The 19,984-nt window shown below is 41.1% G+C and overlaps 1 protein-coding gene across 20 annotated transcripts in view; it reads left to right on the top strand.

Moving 5' to 3' along the window:
• Crem (cAMP responsive element modulator) overlaps window positions 1-19,984 on the top strand; it is a 94,140-nt gene that overhangs the window by 64,620 nt on the left and 9,536 nt on the right. For 10 of the 20 annotated variants that reach the window (XM_069990649.1, XM_069990634.1, XM_069990629.1 and 7 more), the window contains 2 exons: window positions 2,142-2,330; window positions 15,657-15,692. In XM_069990649.1, the coding sequence (XP_069846750.1) occupies window positions 2,142-2,330; window positions 15,657-15,692 (225 nt within the window). Of the gene's footprint in view, window positions 1-2,141; window positions 2,331-9,460; window positions 9,565-15,656; window positions 15,693-19,984 lie in introns of those variants that run through there. The other 10 variants (XM_069990637.1, XM_069990631.1, XM_069990640.1 and 7 more) reach the window with 4 other exon arrangements.

Here is a 19,984-nt window from a genome sequence, read left to right as displayed (position 1 = left end):
TACAAATTTAAGTAAACAACAACATACAAAATTTATCTATATCTGTCCATGAAGATTCAAGACAGAAACATCTTTTGTATTTTTTTCCTAGTTTTAAGAAATTAGGCTGGGGGTCAGTGGCTCACACTCATATTCTGAGGCTGAGATCTGAAGATCACAGTTCAAAGCCAACCCAGACAGGAAAATCCAAGAAACTCTTATCTCCAATTAACTACCAAAAAGCTGGAAATAGAGTGCTAGCCTTGAGCACAAAAGCTCAGGGACAGCACAAAAGAAAAAGAGAATAGAAAAAATAACAAATTAGATTTCTCTCAAGTTAGTTGTGAGGGCTGAATATTGAGACTCCTGAAATTTTGAGAGTTGTACTGTGAAGATAACCTACTTTAAAAATGTGTTCAGAGCCAGGTGCCAGTGGTTCATGCCTGTAATCCTAGCTACTCAGGAGGCTGAGATCTAAGGATTGCAGTTCAAAGCCAGCCCAGGGAGGAAAAGTCCATGAGCCTTATCTCCACTTAACCACTAGAAAACTGGAAGTGTTGGTATGTGTCAAGTGGTAGAACGCTCACCTTAAGCTGAAGAGGTCAGAGACAGCACCCAGGCCCAAAGTTCAAACCCCCAAATATATGTATGTATGTATGTATGTATATGTGTGTGTGTGTGTGTGTGTGTGTGTGTGTGTGTGTGTGTGTGTGTGTGTGTGTGTGTGTGTGTGTGTGTGTGTGTGTGTGTGTGTGTGTGTGTGTGTATACATATACATATAAACATATATACACACACACATATATATAAATATATGCACAGATGTTTTCATTAGTTATCTTTTTTAGTTTTTTTAAATTTTATTTTATTAAAAAGATGCTGTGCCAGAAGGGTTACAGTTACATAAGTCAATGAGTACATTTCTTGTTGAGCATTGTTAGCCCTTCCCTTGTTCTCCCATGATCCCTTTCCTCCCCACCTTCCTCACTCCCCGCTCTCCCCTTACTATATTAGAGTTATCTTTGAAAGATTCTCCTGACATAGTCAACATGATAAAGATGACAGTTTGTAGACATAAACAAAAATACATGTTTATACTACAGTCTGTCTCTCATTCCCCCAAACCCTTGAGGTTTTACAGTGTTGGAGATTGAAACCATGGCCTTGTGTATGCTAGGCAGGCTGCACTGATTGCGTTTGTTTGTTTTGTGCCAGTATTGGGGTTTAAACTCAGGGCCTAGCATTGTCTTTTAGCTTTTTTGCTCAAGGCTGGCATACTACTCTTTGAGCCACACCTGCTTCCAGCTTGGGGCTGATTAATTGGAGATGAATTTCATGGACTTTTCCGCCCAGCTGGCTTTTAACTGCAATCTTCAGATCTCAGCTTCCTGAATAGCTAGGATTACAGGCATGAGCCAGCAGTGCCCAGCTGTCTACAGCCTTTATTGTCCGTTTTCTTTGATGATAATAAAAAAAATTAATTAGCTGAAGAAAGGTACACACACATTGTTGATGCTCAATGGGCATTTGACCATTTCTTAAGCATTAGAATAATGTTTATTAAAATTGAAAACATTGAGTAGGTAGAGAACACTGGAAGAAGAAGCTAGACTCTTGTCTCAGCCTGTTTTTTCTCTCTTTCTCTGAAACAATTTAACTGGATGTGTGCCACAGAAAACTCTATAGACACAAGGAACTTCAGAGATTTCTAAATAGAAAATAGACCCATGCATTTAGAAGCTGATATTCCTAACTGATTCAGCATAGAAAAAATAAGGATAAGCCAGGCACTGGTGTCTCAGGCCTGTAATCCTAGCTACTCAGGAGGCTGAGATCTGAGGATCATGGTTAAAAGCTACCATGGGCAGGAAAGTCCAATAAACCATTCAGAAAAACCAGAAGTGGCACTGTGGCTCAAGTGGTATAGTGCTATCCTTGAGCTGAAGAGCTGAGGGACAGAGCCCAGGCCCAGAGTTCAAGCCCCACAACTGACAATAATAATAATAATAATAATAATAGCAGTAGTAGTAATAATAATAATGATGATGATAATGATAACTTGAGAATGAAAAGCAATAGAAATACATAGACACAGAGAATGTTCTCTGAGATTATTAAAATCTCTAATATTTCTTTTCTTTCTTTTTTTTTTTCTTATGAAGTTGCTATAGCCCAAGGTGGAGCAATCCAGATTTCTAACCCAGGATCTGATGGTGTTCAGGGACTGCAGGCACTAGCAATGACAAATTCAGGAGCTCCTCCACCAGGTGCTACCATTGTACAGTACGCAGCACAATCCGCAGATGGCACACAGCAATTCTTTGTCCCAGGCAGCCAGGTTGTTGTTCAAGGTATATTTTATTAATCTAGTACATTTAGAATACCTATGCATTATTATATTACAGCTGTTAGTGGCAATTTCATAGTTTGGGGAAGTTTACAAGAGGTATATGGGGGTGGGGGAGAAACACTTTAAAAGGCTGGAGGAAGAAATACCTTAATACTTTAAGCAAGTTAAAGTTACATGAATTTAATTTTTTAGCATGATAGAACAAAGGGAGTTAAGGATATGAATAAATTTTTACATTAACTAAATGTCCTTTGTGTGTGGTCATGAAGTCTTTCCCTAATATATTTATATTCCTACTCATTTATTATTATCATACAAATAAAATAATTACATTAACATATAAGTAATATTAAAATGTAAACAATATTAAAACATAAATGCTGTTATTTCTATTATTATACATTTCTATTTCTATGATGATTTAAGTGCACTATGGTCCATGATGCCCCAAGTGTAGGTTTTTCCCCAGCTGTTATATTCAAATGTAATTTCTGGATAACTCATCTAAAAACAAATGCTAACTCTTGTGTGTTTTTTAAGACCATTCTTAGTATATTAGATTTTAATCCAGATCTTACAAAACAGTTGGTAGGTAGCCCTTCCTCAGTTTTAGGGTTACTAAGTTTTACTAAGATTTCTTTTTTTCTTTTTCTTTTCTTTTTTTTGGTCGATCATGGGTATTGAACTGGGTACTGTCCCTGACCTCTTTTTGCTCAAGGCTAGCCCTCTACCACTTTGAACCACAGCACCACTTTCAGTTTTCTGGTTGAGATAAGAGTCTTATGGACTTTCCTGTCCAGGCTGACTTCGAACCATGATCCTCAGATCTCAACATTCTGAGTATCTAGGATTACAGGCGTGAGCCATCAATGCCTAGGGAAAAAAAAATCTATATTTTTACTTAATCCTAGTCTTCTGGGTATATTTGCTTAGAATTCATCATACCAGGTTTTTCTTTTTCCTTGAGTTGAGGTCTTTGCTATGTAGCCCAGGCTGGTCTTGATTATAGGAGTAGCCTGGGATTATAGGAGTGTGTCACCATGCCCAGGTTCCCCACCTTAGATTTAAGTAGAGTAATATACTATTTTTGATTTGAAGGTCTTACAAGTATGGAATAAAGCAGATTATAATTAATGGATCTTAAAATTTTTTATTTATATATTTGCCAATATAGAAAATATTTAGAAAATGGAATATAAGGAAAAATATAGGAAGAACTCAGGTGTTATTTGTGGAGAAAAAAAACCCACAATATTCACCCAATAGTTTTTCAGACGTTTGTACAAGAGTTTCAGTTTAACATATTACTGTTTTAATTATAAAATGAGAACCACTTGTATTTTCCCTACAATCATGAATCCTGCATGCCTCAATTAATAATCCTAAAAAACTTAACAACTTTCTTCTCATGTCAATTCTTCTACATAGAAAAATAATCTGCAAATTTGATATTCTAATAAAGAATATCTTTGTAATTTTTATCTTTTATATAATGTACACCCACCTTTTGTGCTTTGGGGGTTAAATTTGGGAATTCTTTTTTTTCCACATCATAAAATTATTTTTCTGTTTTGTCTTGTATGAATTTAGAATCTGAGTTGCTGAGACTCACCTCTACATTTAGTATTAAGTAAGGATCCATTTTTGTCCCTCTACATATAGAGAGCTTGTCTTTTCTCCAGCCACTTATGGGATATCGTAATTTTACAGTAGGTCTTCATGTATGCTGGATGTATCTCAGGATTCTCTATTCTGTACTGTTCTTTCTTTTTTTTCCTTCATATACCAGTACCATGGAACTAATTCCCCTTTTTTCTTAGTTTATTCTGAGTTAGCGTTTTTTCTTTTTTTCTTTTTCTTTTTTCTTTTTTTTTCTTTTGCTGGTCCTGGGCTTGAACTCAGCTTGGGTGCTGTCCCTGAGCCTTTGTGCTCAGGGCTAGCGCTCGAGCCACAGCTCCACTTCCAGCATTCTGTGGTTAGTTGGAGATAACAGTCTCTCAGATTTGTCCATCCTTGGCTGGCTTTGAACTGTAACCCTCAGAACTCAGCCTCCTGATTATCTAGGATTACAGGTATGAGCCACTGGTGCCCTTTGAGTGTGCTATTTTTGAACCATTGTTCTTTTGAACATGTTTGTAAAAAGTTTGAGTTAGGTTGAGTGGAAGTCTTTAATAATGTTAAACTGACCAGTTCCACACCAGAGAATGCCTCATTACTTCAGATCCTATTTTCATTTAACAGTTTAAATTTTTTCTCCAATTTTTAAGTCTTGCTCAACTAGTTCCTAAATGCTTTATGGTTGCAGTTAGGAATGGTGCCCCCCCCCCCACAACTTTTTCTGCCATTCCTGGGGCTTGAACTCAGGTCTAGGCTCTGTCCCTGAGCCTCTCTGTGCCCAAGGCTAGTGCTCTATCACTTGAGCCACAGCATCACTTCTGGTTTTTTCTGAGTTTTTTTTCGGCGATACTATGTGACTATTTTTAAACTACATACAAATAATGATGTTTTGTTTCTTGTCCTCAACTCTTATTTCTTGTGCTTGTTTTTCTCCTTTCCTTTCCTCTTTTCTTTTTTTTTCTTCTTCATAATAGTGGCCAGGCTTGTTAAACAAAGAGAGGTCAGTGGGCATTCTTATCTTGTTTTTCTGAATTTAAAGAAGGTTCTGCCCTTCACTGCAAGGTTACATCTATTTCTTTCTCAATTCTCTGTGCTTACCTTGGTTGGTCCCTACAGTATTTACCACTGGAAATCTCTGCTCTCCTCACTTTCCTGATTCTTGCCGCTGCGCGCCCCCCCCCCCCCCTCCTGCCCATGCTTTTCTGCTCCTTTTCTGGGCTAGTCTTCAGCTAGTCTTCATGGCATTTTGAGCCTTTGCTCTCAAGATGACCTTCCTGCTACTGTAGCTCTCCATGACTTCTCGCCCCTTGCTAAGTCATACATGTTGGCACTCCTCTCCAGCTTCCACAATCACTGACTTGGTTCAGGCTGCTATCCTGTGATCTGTACTCCTGCAGCTGGTAGTCCTCCTCCCACCCCGTTTCCTGAAGCTTTAATCATGCTAGAGGCAGCAGCAGCTCTCTTAGCCTACATTAGTGGCTCACGCCTTTTATCCTAGCCCCTCAGAAAGCTGAGATCGGAGGATCCTGGTTTGAAGTCAGCCCTAGTAGAAAAGTCTATGAAGACTCTTACCTCTAATTAAACTATAAAGCCAAAAGTGGAGTCCATATGGCTCAAGTGGTAAAGAGCCAGTCTTGAGCGAAAAAGCCAAGGGAGCCCTAGTACAAGTACAAAACAAAATTATACAAGGAGGGGGATTTCATTGTAACATTTCCACAAATGTATACAGTTTATTCCAATCACTCTCCCCTGCTTCCTAATAAAATTTCAATTTTTGTCCTAGTCTCATACTTTGTGACAACAATCTATTTTGAACATATTTGTTCTTTTTCACCCTTGTTAGCCCTACCTGCTCTAACTAGTGCCCCCCCCCCCCACAGCAATCTGCTACTCTTTCTTTTCCCTCCCTAATCCCGTTGATAACACCTTTCATCAACGTTCTTGATGCTGTTAACACATGTAGTTGTAATATACTGAAAATGATTCACCTTGCAACTAAACTCTTTATTCCTCTGAAACTGCTGCTGTTTCTTACAAACAAAAGTCTTTATCTCCAACATTTCTCCTTCCACATTATAAACTTATCTAAACATGGTTCCTAATCCACTAAATGTTACAACAAAGTGCCTCAGACTGGGCTGTTTACACACATTTATCTTTACACACTTTTGGAGGCTGGGAAGTAGAGGCAAGCAGTGTCTGGTGAGGACTGCTTCCTGGATCACAGCCAGCCATCTTCTATGTCCTCACCTGGTAGCAGAGGCAAGGGAGCTCCTGGAGGGAGGACACCAATCCCATTCTGGACACTTCTTTCTTCTTTCTTTTTTTTTGGGGGGGGGGGAGGTCCAGTTGTGGGGCCTGAACTCTGAGCCTGGGCGCTGTCCCTCAGCTCTTCAGCTCAAGGCTAGCGCTCTACCACTTGAGCCACAGCGCCACTTCTGGCTTTTTTCTTTTTGTTTATGTGGTGCTGAGGAATCGAACCCAGGGCCTCATGCATGCAAGGCAAGCGCCCTACCACTGAGCCACCTTCCCAGCCTCTGGACACTTCCTTCTTACAACCTCTAGCCTCCTAATACCATTGCACTGGGAGTTAGGATTTCAACATTGGAATGGGAAGAAACACAACCATTCATTCTATAGTATGATGTCAGTCTCTTAGCAGAATCCTTTAATGAACGGCAGACAAAGGCCCAAATTCTACACCTAGCCAAATCTGTTTGATCTGGGCCTTGTGCCTCTGCTGGCTCCCTTACCTCTTCCTTCCTTCCCTTCTCTAGTCTCTGTCAGGGCATCCCTTTTCCCTCCCCAGGACCTTCATGCCTGTCTTCCTTCTGACAGCCACTTGCCCCAGTTGTAAGCATTCAGGTTTTATCTAATCTGACAATTCCTCCAGGAGATCTTTCTGTCAGATTCTTAGGTAAAGTGTGGAATTTATTGTGAGTGTCTTTGACCTGTCTAGAGTTTTGTCATAAGTTCTGTTTAGATTGTGATCCGTAGTACCTACCAGCATCCTTAGCATATGATAAATGTCCAGGAAACATTTATGGAATAAAAATGATACAGCCTTCTTGTGTGAAAATATTAAGTTACATAGGCTGATGGACTGAGTTAACTAGTCAAATAACAGCAATCAACTGAATAATTAGCTCACCTCTATGGCTCAAGTGGTAGAATGCTAGCCTTGAGCACAAATGCTCAGGGAGAGAGCCCAGGCCCTAAATGCAAGCCCTAGGACCAGCACACACATGCAAAAATAAGCAAAAAACAAGAAATATTGAGACCAAATTGTATTTTCTGAAACTTAAACTAATAAATAAGCTTAGATCCAAATTTTAGACATGGGTGGGATGAAATTCTTTGATGGAGCTTCTTGAAGAGGACTGAGACCTAGATCAAGGATGAGGTTGATGCCCCAGCATTCTTATTTAGTCAGGATGTCTTCAGCGCAAATCCCAGGCCCTTGGCAGGGACTCTGGAAATGAGACTCTCTGACCTGACCCCTCACATGCAAAAGAATGTAAAGTCTTTGCCTTTATTGGAGGGTGCTGGGATGTCCTTTCACTGATATAATGTCAGATTGAATTCTAATCATACAAGAACATGGGCTTTGATAAAGATACCACTTATAACATACTATAACATACCACTTAGTTTTGTGCCATAATGATGCATATATATATGCATATATATATTATGCGCTATGGTCTGGTATATGGTAGAACATTTACCAATATTTTATTTTATTTTTATTTATTTTATTTTTTTGTCAGTCATGGGGCCTAAACTCTGGGGCTGGGCACTGTCCCTTAGCTCTTCAATTCAAGGCTAGGGCTCTACCACTTGAACCGCAGCGCTACTTCTGGCTTTTTCTGCTTATGTGGTACTGAGGAATCAAACCCAGGGCCTCATGCATGCAAGGCAAGCACTCTACCACTGAGGTACCTTCCCAGCACCAACCAGTATTTAACTTCATTATTGTTAAAATTTTGGTAATGATCCAGCTCTTTACATGCTGAACCTTCCTTAAGCAATTCAAATGAAAATTTTTTTTTGTATTTTTTGCCAGTGGGGGGGCTTGAACTCTGGGCCTGGGCACTGTCCCTCAGCTCTTCAAAGCTAGTGCTCTACCACTTGAGCCACAGCGCCACTTCCGGCTTTTTCTGCTTATGTGGTGCTGAGGAATCGAACCAGGGTCTCATGCATGCAAGGCAAGCACTCTACCACTGAGCCACCTTCCCAGCCCCCCAAATGAAATTTGACATTAAAAAAAGTTATGAGCTAGGTGACAGTAACTTATGCCTGTAATTCCAGCTTCTCAGGAGGCTGAGATCTGAGGATCACAGTTCAAAGCCAGCCCAGGCAGCAAAGTCTGTGAGACTGTTACCTCCAATTTTCTACCAAAAATTTGGGAATGGAGGTGTGGTTCAAATGGTAGAGTACTAGCCTTTAGCACAAAAGCTCAGAGATAGCACCCAAGCCATGAGTTCAAGGCCCAGGACTAGTAACAACAACAACAACAACAATAAAATAACTAGTAATTGTGACTTTTTTTTTTTTTTGGTCCAGTCGTGGGGCCTGAACTCTGGGCCTGGGCGCTGTCCCTCAGCTCTTCAGCTCAAGGCTAGCGCTCTACCACTTGAGCCACAGTGCCACTTCCGGCTTTTTTCTTTTTGCTTATGTGGTGCTGAGGAATCGAACCCAGGGCCTCATGCATGCAAGGCAAGCGCTTTACCACTGAGCCACCTTCCCAGCCCTAATTGTGACTTCTTTATGAATTTTTTTAAATCACAGAAATTCTTTTCAAGGGGCTAAATGTTGATAAAATTATGTATTAGGTTGAATCACAAGTTGCTATTTTTTTGGAAGCCAAATATGGTCAAATATCAGCAAGTTTATCTGATTTAATCTAATGGTTATAGAAGTATGCTATATAAAACTTGCTATGTTGCACAGTGAGTTTTTAAAATTTCAGTATTTACTTCCTTCAAATGAAGTTAGCCACTCCAACAGCCGGATTTCGTGGTTGTATAAGAAATGGTGTAGCAAATAAAAATGTAAGTGAACAAGGTAGTTGGTTATGTTACTTAGAGACATTTAAGTAAACTTAGAAGTGTCCTGGAACAGTCTTTCTGCACTCACTATGGTTTTCTTAATCCTCAAAGTCTGAATTTCCAGCTTCTTGTTTTCTCCTCTGAGTTAGGAAAAGCAGATAAGGTTCACTTCCTCCATGTTTACCTAGAAACCCCAAACTCAACAATAATTAAAAAAAAAAAGTAGCTCCGTTAAGTACAGCCCTGTGACTCTTAAGGGTAAAGAACCCCTTTATGGCACAGCCCATCTCAACAGATTTTCCTGTTAAAAAGAGCGAGCGAGAGAGGAAGCAAACATTAAGATGGTTTATTACAGGAAGAGTTTTTATAGGCTTTGCCTTCGGTGAGCTCGCCTGTGACAAGGCAAATTGATGGCAGTGATAGGCTAGTGATGTCATTGTGATGTCAGCACTCCTACTTATCTTGCACATGCTTGCTGGTTAGCACAGTGGATGCTGAGCGGCGTCAGGGGAAGGGAGGCCGCCTGCATGCCGAAGCCCACCATGGCTGTGACTGGAGACGAGACAGGTGAGAGCTGTCGGGTGGGGGCTGAGCCGCGTTCTGCAGCGGCTTGGAAGTTTAGAAAGAGTGGCTGGGGACGATCGCGGTTACAACAAGCGTTACTTCCTAGTCTCTGTCAAGTTAGGAAGTTTCTTTTAGGTGTGCGTGTGCGCGCGCGTGTGTCAGTTCGGCCCCGGTGTCGCGGCGTTTCCGCGCGGCGGCTTCTCGGGGTTTGCACCGCTCGCTAGCTTAGCTTGCCTGGCTAAGGAGCAAGATCCCTCCCCTCCCCCTCGCCCTCCCCCCTCTCCCCCTCCGGTCCGCCTCGGACTCGGCGCCCCGGCCGCTCGGCCTCCTGGAAATGCGTGACGATTTCACCTGCAACCTGTTGCGAGTTCAGTAGCGCCACAAGTTACACGAACCCACGGGCCCCGCGCCGGCCCCGGGCAGTGCGCGCGGGAACGGGAAGCGGGGGACCGCGGAGCGGGGCGCTCGGCTCCCCAGCTCCTCGGGTCCACAGGGCTGACGTCACTGCGCTTCCTGGAACCGAGTTTCCGCGGGGAAGTGGGAAAGTTACCCCGGGGCGCGCCGCGCATTGACGTCAGCCGCGAGTCCGGTTGCGCTTGAGTCAGTCCCCCCGGCCTCGTCCGGGCGCCAGCGCGGCCCCGCCGCCCCGGCCCCGCGCGCCCCGGCCCCGCCCCCCCGCCCCGGCCCCGCGCGCCCCCCGGCCGGCCCCGCTTCCCGGGAGGCAAGCCTTGGGGTGACCTCGCCGGAGTCGGGCACCCGGGCGGACAGGGAAGTGGTGAGAACGCGCCCAGGACCGCCGGGCTACGCGGAAGACCTGGGGGAAGCCGGGCCCCCGTGAGGGCCGTCTGCACACGCTGGGCACAGCCGGGCTGCGGCCGGAGGGGTGCCTGGCTCTTGCCAGATCTGTAGAAACTTGGGGTTCCGAGTGCTCTCTAGTGCTCAGTCCCGGGAGTGCCTTTTTGCTTTGTCTCCCTCCCCCCAGCCTCTGGTATTTACATCTGTAACCCGCAGTTCTTCAAGCGGCTTTATTTAGTGACAGACAAGTGATTTTGAAAGACTGTGTCACCCGTGACCTTTTGTGCGGTTGCAACATTGTTTACTGTAGTTGGCTGGTTCCATCTGTAACCAGTTCTGAATTTTGAATTCAAGTGCAAATTCGAATCTTGGGGGGTGCTTACACCTCTCGCGCCCCCCACCCCCCACCCCCGGCTCATTAGAATTAGTGGCTCCGAGACTCTTCCTGGATTCCACTGTGTGGAGAAAAGAAGTTTTTGTGAAGTTAAAGAGGTGTATAAATTGCAGAAGCTCTCGAAGGACAAACTTAATATAAAGCACAAATGAACTTAAAACTAAAATACACATCACATAAATTCTTAGAAGCAAAAGACCATTTTGTGCTTATATTTGTTTATATACTTATTTCCTAAATATTTCGGTTTTATCTTTCTTTTAAGCTAAACTTTTAATTCCTGCCCACTATTTGACTTACCTAAGCATGAAAGAGAATATAGTAATACAATAAAGATTTGAATATTGAATATATGTAAACAAATGCTTAAGGAAAATATTAACAATTGTTTGGTAATTAAGCAAACGTTTTATGCTATTTCCCCCCTAGTCTATTTTGTCAATAATGCTTACCACCCATGATTTCCCTTTCCAATTTAAAACTTTCAAAAATTACTGAAACTTAGAAATGTCTAGAACATGGCTTCACAAGACCTGATTGTGTGTTTTGTAATGATTTTTTAAAAAGTCTGTTCAATCCTCATAGAATCAGTACTATTTGAAAAGCTATGTGAAAATGAGAAGTGGCTTTTATTTCCTTTATTTTTTAATGTTTTAATTTTTTAAATTATTTTTTTCTTGCCAGTCTTGGGGCTTGAACTCAGGGCCTGGGCTCTGTCCCTTAGCTCTTCAGCTCAAGTACAGAGCTCTACCACTTGAGCCACAGCACTGCGTCTGGCTTTTTCTATTTATGTGGTGCTGAGGAATCAAACCCAGGGCTTGCTAGGCAAGCACTCTACCACTGAGCCACATTCCCAGCCCTATTTCCTTTATTTTTAAGAGCCAAAGCAGCACATAATTTAAGGAATTTATCAAAGGTTTAGTAAAGTAGCTTTCAGAGCCATGCCTTTGGATTTAGACATTAGAGTCTCTGAAGTCTTTAAGCTAGCCCTGGCTAGCTTCAAACCTCAATCCTCAACTCTCAGCCCCTTAAGTACCTAGAATTATAGGCATGAGCCACCTGTTCCTGGTTCTGTTTCTTTCTTTTCAAATTTTTGTTTGTAAAAATGCTATTCTTCAGGAGGCTGAGATCTGAGGATCACAGTTCAAAGCCAGCCCAGGCAGGAAAGTCCATGAGACTCATCTCTAATTAACCACCAGAAAACTGGAAGTGGTGCTGTGACTGAAGTTGTAGAGCTAAGCTGAAGAGCTAAGGGACAGTGCCCAGGCCCAGAGTTCAAGCCCCACACCCAACCAAAACAAAAGCAAAACAAAACAAAAAACTGCTATTCTTGACCTTTGAAATTGATTTTATGACCCATTAATGGTCTACAACTTAGTTTGAAGATCTCCACAGTACATGTAGATCAGTACTTTTTTAATATTTAAAAAACATCTTTAATTGTACAAAAAGGTTTCAGTTCAACATGGCAATTTATGAATATAGCTCATCTTGTCACGCGTGCTTCCATCCTCCCCCACCCTCCCCCCAATCTATCCCTATCACTCTGGTATTAAATGCTTGGCCTAGAAAAGATTTAGCAGCATTTGTTTATAAGATCATGGAATCAAATATAAAAAGTGAACATCTGTACTTTATAGGTTTGTATTATTAATTCTCTTGGATATAGTTTAAATTTTTAGTAGAAATTTCTTAGTTCCTAAGTTGATTGTGTTAGGTACATAATTTCTTGACTGAGTCTTATAAGGTAAGTTATAGTCAAGCTGAATTTTGGAATTATTATAAACAAACCTTGCCAATATTTAGATTTGGAAAATAATGTCTTGGTTTCACAGGTGAAAAAGGTGAATCCTTTGTGAAAGGAACTTTTGGCAATTGATTGTGTTTGGAAATTTTTTCATAAAGGAATAGTTTTGATGAGGTTTTAACTTTTCAAGTTATTACCAGCTGAAGTTATAATCATATTGGAATTAGAAATACAGCACTTTTCTACCTGAGGTTAAAGTAAAACTTTAAACCTATGAAGGATAATGTTGAAAATGGCTATTATATGGATTCTCTACTGCTTCTGAAAATATGTAGTATTTATGATAATGTATTTTACTTTGCCTTGTTTCATTTGTTCATATGAATATATTGCCTAATAAAATTATTGTAATACTTTGTTTTTAATTTATGCAAGCATTCAAGTAAAAAATCATTTAAGGTTATTCAGTAGCATAAATATAAATTAAAGAGCTGTCATGGAAACTAGCAAATTGTAATACACAAGAAGCAGTAGAGCTGGGCGCTGGTGGCTCATGCCTGTAATCCTAGATGCTCAGGAGGCTGAGATCTGAGGATCACAGTTCAGAGCTAGCCCAAGCAGGAAAGTCCCTGAGACACTTATCTTCAATAAACCACAAGAAAACTGGAAGTGGCACACTGTGGCTCAAGTTGCTCTAGCCTTGAGCTGAAGAGCTGAGAGACAGTGTCCAGGCCCAGAGTTCAAGCCCCACAACTGACAAAAAAAAAAAAGCCGGGTGCCGGTGGCTCACGCCTGTAATCCTAGCTACTCAAGAGGCTGAGATCTGAGGCTCAAAACCAGACGGGGCAGGAAAGTCCATGAGACTCTTATCTCCAATAAACTAGTAGGAAACCAGAAGTGGTGCTGTGGCTCAAGTGGTAGAGTGCTTGCCTTGAGCTGAAGAGCTGAGGGACAACACCAAAGCCCAAAGTTCAAGCCCCACAACTGACCGAAAAAGAAAAAGAAGTAGTAGACACAAGTTAAAGGATGGGGAGCCATTGAAGAGAAGATAGTTTGCTGAAGAAAAAGAACTTTATCTGCATCTTGCCTCTTCCCTGGTGCTCACAGTGGGGGAGGGGCTGTGGGGGAGATGCATTTCTAACTACATGTAGATCAGAATGGATAAATGAGGCTTACAAAGGTAGCATGGGTCTTCTGGAGGCTGAGATCTGAGGATCTTGGTTCAAAGCCACTCCAGGCAGATACATCAAAGAAAATCTTAATTCAATTAACCACCTGAAAGCTGGAAGTGGAGGTGTGGCTCAAGTGATAGAGCACTAGAAAAATCAAGTGGGAGCTCATGGCCCTGAGTTTGAGCCCTAGTACCAGAACAAAGAGCAAAGAAAGGCAGCATGTGCTGGGTCAGTTGGAGTCTTCTGAAACCTCTGATTCAGTTCAGACTTTACGACATTACAATCAGAACTCACTTTGACTCCAGGCACCTGTGGCTCAGGCCTGTAATCCTAGCTACTCAGGAGGCTGAGATCTGAGGATTGCTGGTCAAAGCCAGCCTGACCAGGAAAGTCCATGAGACTCTTAAAGTCCAATTTTCTGATGAGAAAACTGCAAGTGGCGCTGTGGCTCAAGTGGTAGAGTGCTTGCCTTGAGCGGAAGAGCTCTCGGACAGCTCCCAGGCCTAGAGTTCGAGCCCCAAAACTGACAAAAACAAAAAACAACAAAAAAAAACTCACCTGACATTGACAAATTAATAAATAAATAGGAAATAAATGTGAATAAATATAAAAATGTTAAATAAGCATGTTAGATATTGCTTTAAAATATATAAGAATAAATTAGCATTGTTTTAAATAAATGGGGTTTTCTGGAATATGTATTATTACTTCATAGGACAACATTATTTGCCATTATGTATGTAAAACATTAAATCTCAGGATTCACATATTTCTCATAGTTCATATATTTCCCATAAATCCATATATGTCTCATTTCTAACTCTTAAGATTTTTGGCTTATTAATAGAAAATGTGAAGAAGATCTCTCATATGTAGCTTAGGTTGATTATGATCATTATTTTACTATATATTTCAAAGTATCACAGCCCACACCTAGAAGGTAGAAAACTTTTACTTGTCAGTTACCTATCAGTAAAGCCAAACAAAAATATTTAATGACCTAATTCTATGTGGTCTATGTGCTAGGCAATTTTAATAGTCTTTTTTATATAGGATTAATGTTCCTAGGTAAAAAAAAAAAATTGAGCAATGGAGAAGGGAAATTTTTTGAGAACCTGGGAAAACACTGGGCCTAATGTGGGTATTAGGAACACTGGGTGTGATGTAGAAAGAAAAGGATGACAGTAGCTAATGAGCTGGGAAAGAGCCACTCCTCTCACTGTAACTGCTAACCTATCGTTATTGCTTCTTGAGGTATGTATTAAGATTAATGTTCTACAGTGAAATGGAAATCTCTATGCAAAAATATTTTTTTCCAAGTGTGATACTACATACTTGTAATCTCATACTCAAGAAGCTGCAGCAGGAGGATCACAGGAAGACCATGTCTCAAAAAAAAAAAAAGATTTTTATGCAGTTAATGTGCTCAGTATGATAATATATCAATAAATAGTTGAATAAATAAAATCACCATAATTTTGGATGTTGGCCATTGTTTCACTTTGGAAACAAGTCAAAATAGTCACGTGGCTAGGTTTATTTGTTTTCTCCTGTAATGTGGTTCTCAGTTTTATTCTTCCTAGTATGGCAAGAGTGTATCAGTTGGTCAACTTGCAATTCTCTACCTACAAGCCTCTATTTTAAATAGCTAGACACTGAAAAGAACATTTCATGTTATCTTTTAATAATAATATTATTCTTTAAGAGTGTTTAAAATAGTTCTTGGGCATATTTTGAAACAGAGTGAGGGTTGAGAAGCTTATATTTTGGTAACTCTGATTTGTTAGAAGGGAAACTCCAGGGGAAATTTTATGTATGGACATACATAATATACAGTATAAGCATAATTTGGAACCGTGTCTTTCAAAATGTAAGAAAGGGAAGAGGAAGGGGAGTAACAGCTGAATGTTGCTATATGCTAGACACTGTCATAGGTTAAAGGGCTTGTTGTGAGTATGAAATGAGATAATGTATCCCCATTTTACAGATGAGGAAGCTGAGCTTGCCCCAAGTCACATGGCTGGTAAGTGGCAGAGCTGGACTAGAACCAGACTCCAAATCCCATGCTTTTTCTGCTGTTCCATGTTTAAGGCTGGCAAAGAGAGAGGTATGAAGTCAACACCCAGAATTGAGAGTTGGAGGAGTTTCTGTTCCCAAGAAATCTTTGATACCAAAATCCACAATTTATTTTCCATGTCAGGATGTAGAAGGTGGGAAACACATTATAATTAAAACCCTTTGCTTCTAAAAAGGCCATGTAAGCCTGATACCAATAGTTCATGTCTATAATCCTAGCATTTCAGGAGGCTGATATCTGAGGATCATGGTTCAAAGTCAGTTTGGGCGGGAAAGTCTGTGAGACTTATCTCCAGTTAATCTCTCTCTCTCTCTCTCTCTCTCTCTCTCTCTCTCTCTCTCTCTCTCTCTCTCTCTTTCTCACACACACACACACACACACACACACACACAAGGATAGAAGTGGAGCTGTGGCTCTAGTGGTAGATCACCAGTGTCTTGAGCATAAAAGCTCAGAGGTGGTGCCTAGGCCCTGAGTTCAAGCCCCAGGCCTGGCATAAATTAAATAAAGGTAAATAAGCTCAGCATGGGTAGATCACAACTATAATCCTAGCTACTCAGGTGGCTGAGATCTGAGGATCTGAGGTTTGAAGTCAGGTCAGACAGGAAAATCCCTGACACTTATCTATTAACTACCAGAAAATTGGAAATGGAACTGTGGCTCAAAGTGGTAGAGTACTAGCCTTGAGCAGTAAAAGCTCAAGGACATTGGCCTATGATAGTGGCCCTATGACTGAATTAAATAAATAAATAAATGTAAATACCCATGTGATGGATCAAAGTATATCAGAGGCAAGCTTTAAGAATTGGTGCTTTTTAATTTCTTTTGTCAGTCATGGAGCTTGAACTCAGGGCCTGGACACTGGCCTCCTGAGTTCCTTTGCTTAAGGCTAGTGCTCTACCACTTTGAGCTATAGCACCACTTCCAGATTTTGAGTATAGTTAATTAGCAATAAGAGTCTCTTGGGGACTTTTCCTCAGGCTGGCTTAGAATCATGATTCTCAGATCGCAGCCTCCTTGGGTAGTTAGGATTACAGGGGTGAGCCACTGGTCCCTTTTGTTAATAAAACACATAGGAGGTAGAGATTTCTACAAGCTATGTTATCATGTCTGTAAGATTGTTTATCTGAAACATTCCAAATAACAGTAGGTCTGTGAAAAACCCTAGGAAGTTCAAAATGCAGTATCATAGTACATAGTAGTATATGCAAAAAAGTACAGATACAGAAATGAAATTTTTTGCTTGCCTGGGAATAAAATTCATATGTAAAGATCTTTTTCTTATCAATTGTGATTTGTTTTTCTGGTTTGTCATGGGGCTGGAACTCAGAGCTTGGATACTATCCTTGAGCTTTGTTGCTCAAGACTAGCACTCTAGCACTTTCAGTTATAGCTCCACTTCTAGTTTTCTGGTGGTTAATTGGAGATAAGAGACTCATTGACTATCCTGTCTTGGCTGGCTTTGAACTATGATCCTCAGATCTCAGCCTTCTGAGTAGCTAGGATTACAGGAATGAGCCACCAGTGCCTAAGATCAATCATGATTTTTAAGCCCTCTCTGAAGGACCCATGTTTTCAGGAAATAAAAAATGAAATTCTAAAGCTGGGTATGGTAGCACAGTCCTATGATCCCAGCACTTAGTAGGCAGAGGTAGGAGGATCACAAGGCCAGATATATATACATCAAAACTTGTCTCAAGAAAAAAAAAAAAAGCCTCAGTCTTGGGGCTTGAACTCAGGGCCTGGGTGCTGTCTCTGAGCCCCTCTGTGCTCAAGGCTAATGCTCTACCACTTGGGTCACAGCACCACTTCTGGCTTTTTCTGTTTATGTGGTACTGAGGAATCAAACCCAGGGCTTCATGAATGTAAGGCAAGCACTCTACTACTGAGCCACCTTCCCAGCCCCAAAAGATATACTCTTAAACTAGCTTTACTTCCTATTGCAGAAAATAGCAATGTACACAGAGTTAGAATAAGGACTATCTATGTGCCTTCCTATTGAGGTTTATACTTTTTTATTATATTTTTTGTCGGTTGTGGGGCTTAAACTTTGAGCCTGGACACTGTCCCTCAGCTCTTCAGCTCAAGGCTAATGCTCTACCACTTGAGCCACAGCACCACTTCTGGTTTTCTGAGTGGTTTATTGGAGATAAGAGTCCCACGGACTTTCCTGCCTTGGCTGGCTTTGAACCTTGATCCTCAGATCTCAGCCTCCTGAGTAGCTAGGATTACAGGAGTGAGCCACCGGTGCCCAGCTTGTTGTGTTATCTTGCCTTAATTATCCCCCAACCTTCTTCCCTGCATTTGGGGGAAAAAGAAGGGGGAGAACTGTCCTATTCTTCATTCCCCTCCATTTTATCTTACAACATGACCAAGATATTTAAAGAACAAAAACACAACCTTCAAAACAATTTTAGTAAGTTAGTTTACAACTGGTTTTCTTTACAAATGGCATTTTTATTAATTCTGTGAAGATCCTTAGTTGATCTTCCCTCAAAATCCTGTTTGTTTTATTCTTTCACCAAATCCTCAAGCCCTAAGGGAAAAGCATTTGCCCAATTTTGCAGTAAACATTATTTTTAATTAATTAATTTATTGTTATTATAAAGGTGATATACAGAGGGATTACAATTACATGAGTCAGATAATGAATACATTTCCTTTCATTCAATGTCTTCTGTTCCCTCAGTTTTTTAAAAATAATTTTTTATTGAGATTGAGTAATTACATAAATTTCACAGTGTTGTGAGATAGTGATACTCAGTTAAAGTCACAAATACATTTTAACCTTCACAAAGCAAATTGTCATTATCATGGTCTATAATGTTTGTGAATCCTGTGAACTTAACAATACAGCTATTTCTTTCACATTAGGTGATATGTACATTTCTTTCCTTTTGCTTAGTGTAAGCGGTTCCCTCTTTCCCTCTCATTCCCTCCCTCCCATTGCTGCCCTTGAGTTGCTTAGTTTGTTTTTTTTTTATCAATGTCCAGTGCAGCTGATGGGCCCCTCTGTTGTATCTTTTCCGTTTCCCTCTGATTCTGTGCCCTCCTCCTAGCTTGAGCCACAGCGCCACTTCCCGTTGTCTGGTAGTTAACTGGAGATAAGAGTCTCACGGACTTTCTTCTGCCCGGGATGGCTTTGAACCAACATCCTCAGATCTCAGCCTCCGGAGAAGCTAGGATTACAGGCGTAAGCCACTGGCACCTGGATAGTATTTCCTCTTTTAATCTCGTTCTTGCATTTAGCTTTCAGAGAGTATATGTTTTGTAATAAACCACAGACTCTCGGATTAACTCTGGACCGCACATTCTCAAGGAGGAAGCCCTGCTAGTAGAGACATTTTATCACTCAAACTCATCTGTTTTTCTAGGAGGCAATATTTCTTTCACTTGATAGACAAAATTTGGGTATAAATTAGGAAACTGAAAAATGACTTTTAACCACCAATCTGAATACCAAGTAATTTTAAATCTGTCTTTTAACTATATGTTTATACTATTCTTAGAATATATTTTTAAAATTAATACTTAAGCCAGATGCTAGTGGCTCATGCCTGTAATCCTACCTACTCAGGAGGCTGAGATCTGAGGATCACAGTCTGAAGCCAGCCTGGGCAGGAAAGTCCAAATGAGACTCTTTATCTCCAATTAACAACCGGAAAACTGGGTGTGGTACTGTGGCTCAAGTGGTAGAGCACTAGCCTCAAGCTGAAGATCTCAGGGAAAGCACCCAAGCCCAGAGTTCAAGCCCAACAACCGACAAAAAAAATTAATTAGAATTTTTCTTAAACAAACCTAGAAGCTGCATTCTGGTGGCTCACACCTATAATCCCAGCTATACAGTTGGCTGAGATTTGAGTCTGTGAGACTCTTATCTCCAGTTACACACACACACACACACACACACACACACACACACACACACACAGAGGCAGAGGTAGTGCTGTGGCTCAAATGGTACAGCAATAGTCTTGGGCACAAAAGCTCAGGGATAGCACTTAGGCCCTAAAAAGCCCACTACCACCGACAACAAAAAGCCCTAGACCAGCAAGGCACCAGTGGCTCACGCTTGTAATCCTAATAACTTAGGAGGCTGAGATCTGAGGATCACACTGTTCAAGGCCAGCCCAGGCAGGAAAGTCTATGAGACTCTTATCTCCAATTGACCACCAGAAAACTGGAAGTGGTGCTGTGGCTCAAGTGGTAGAGTGTTCGCTTTGAGCTGAAGAGCTGAG

The sequence above is a fragment of the Dipodomys merriami genome, unplaced genomic scaffold (genome assembly GCF_024711535.1).
Source record: "Dipodomys merriami isolate MVZ:Mamm:240054 unplaced genomic scaffold, mDipMer1.0.p SCAF_4, whole genome shotgun sequence".
Taxonomy (NCBI): Eukaryota; Metazoa; Chordata; class Mammalia; order Rodentia; family Heteromyidae; genus Dipodomys; species Dipodomys merriami.
The sequence above is the reverse complement of the archived record's forward strand: the minus strand, read 5'-3'. Positions and strand labels throughout refer to the sequence as shown.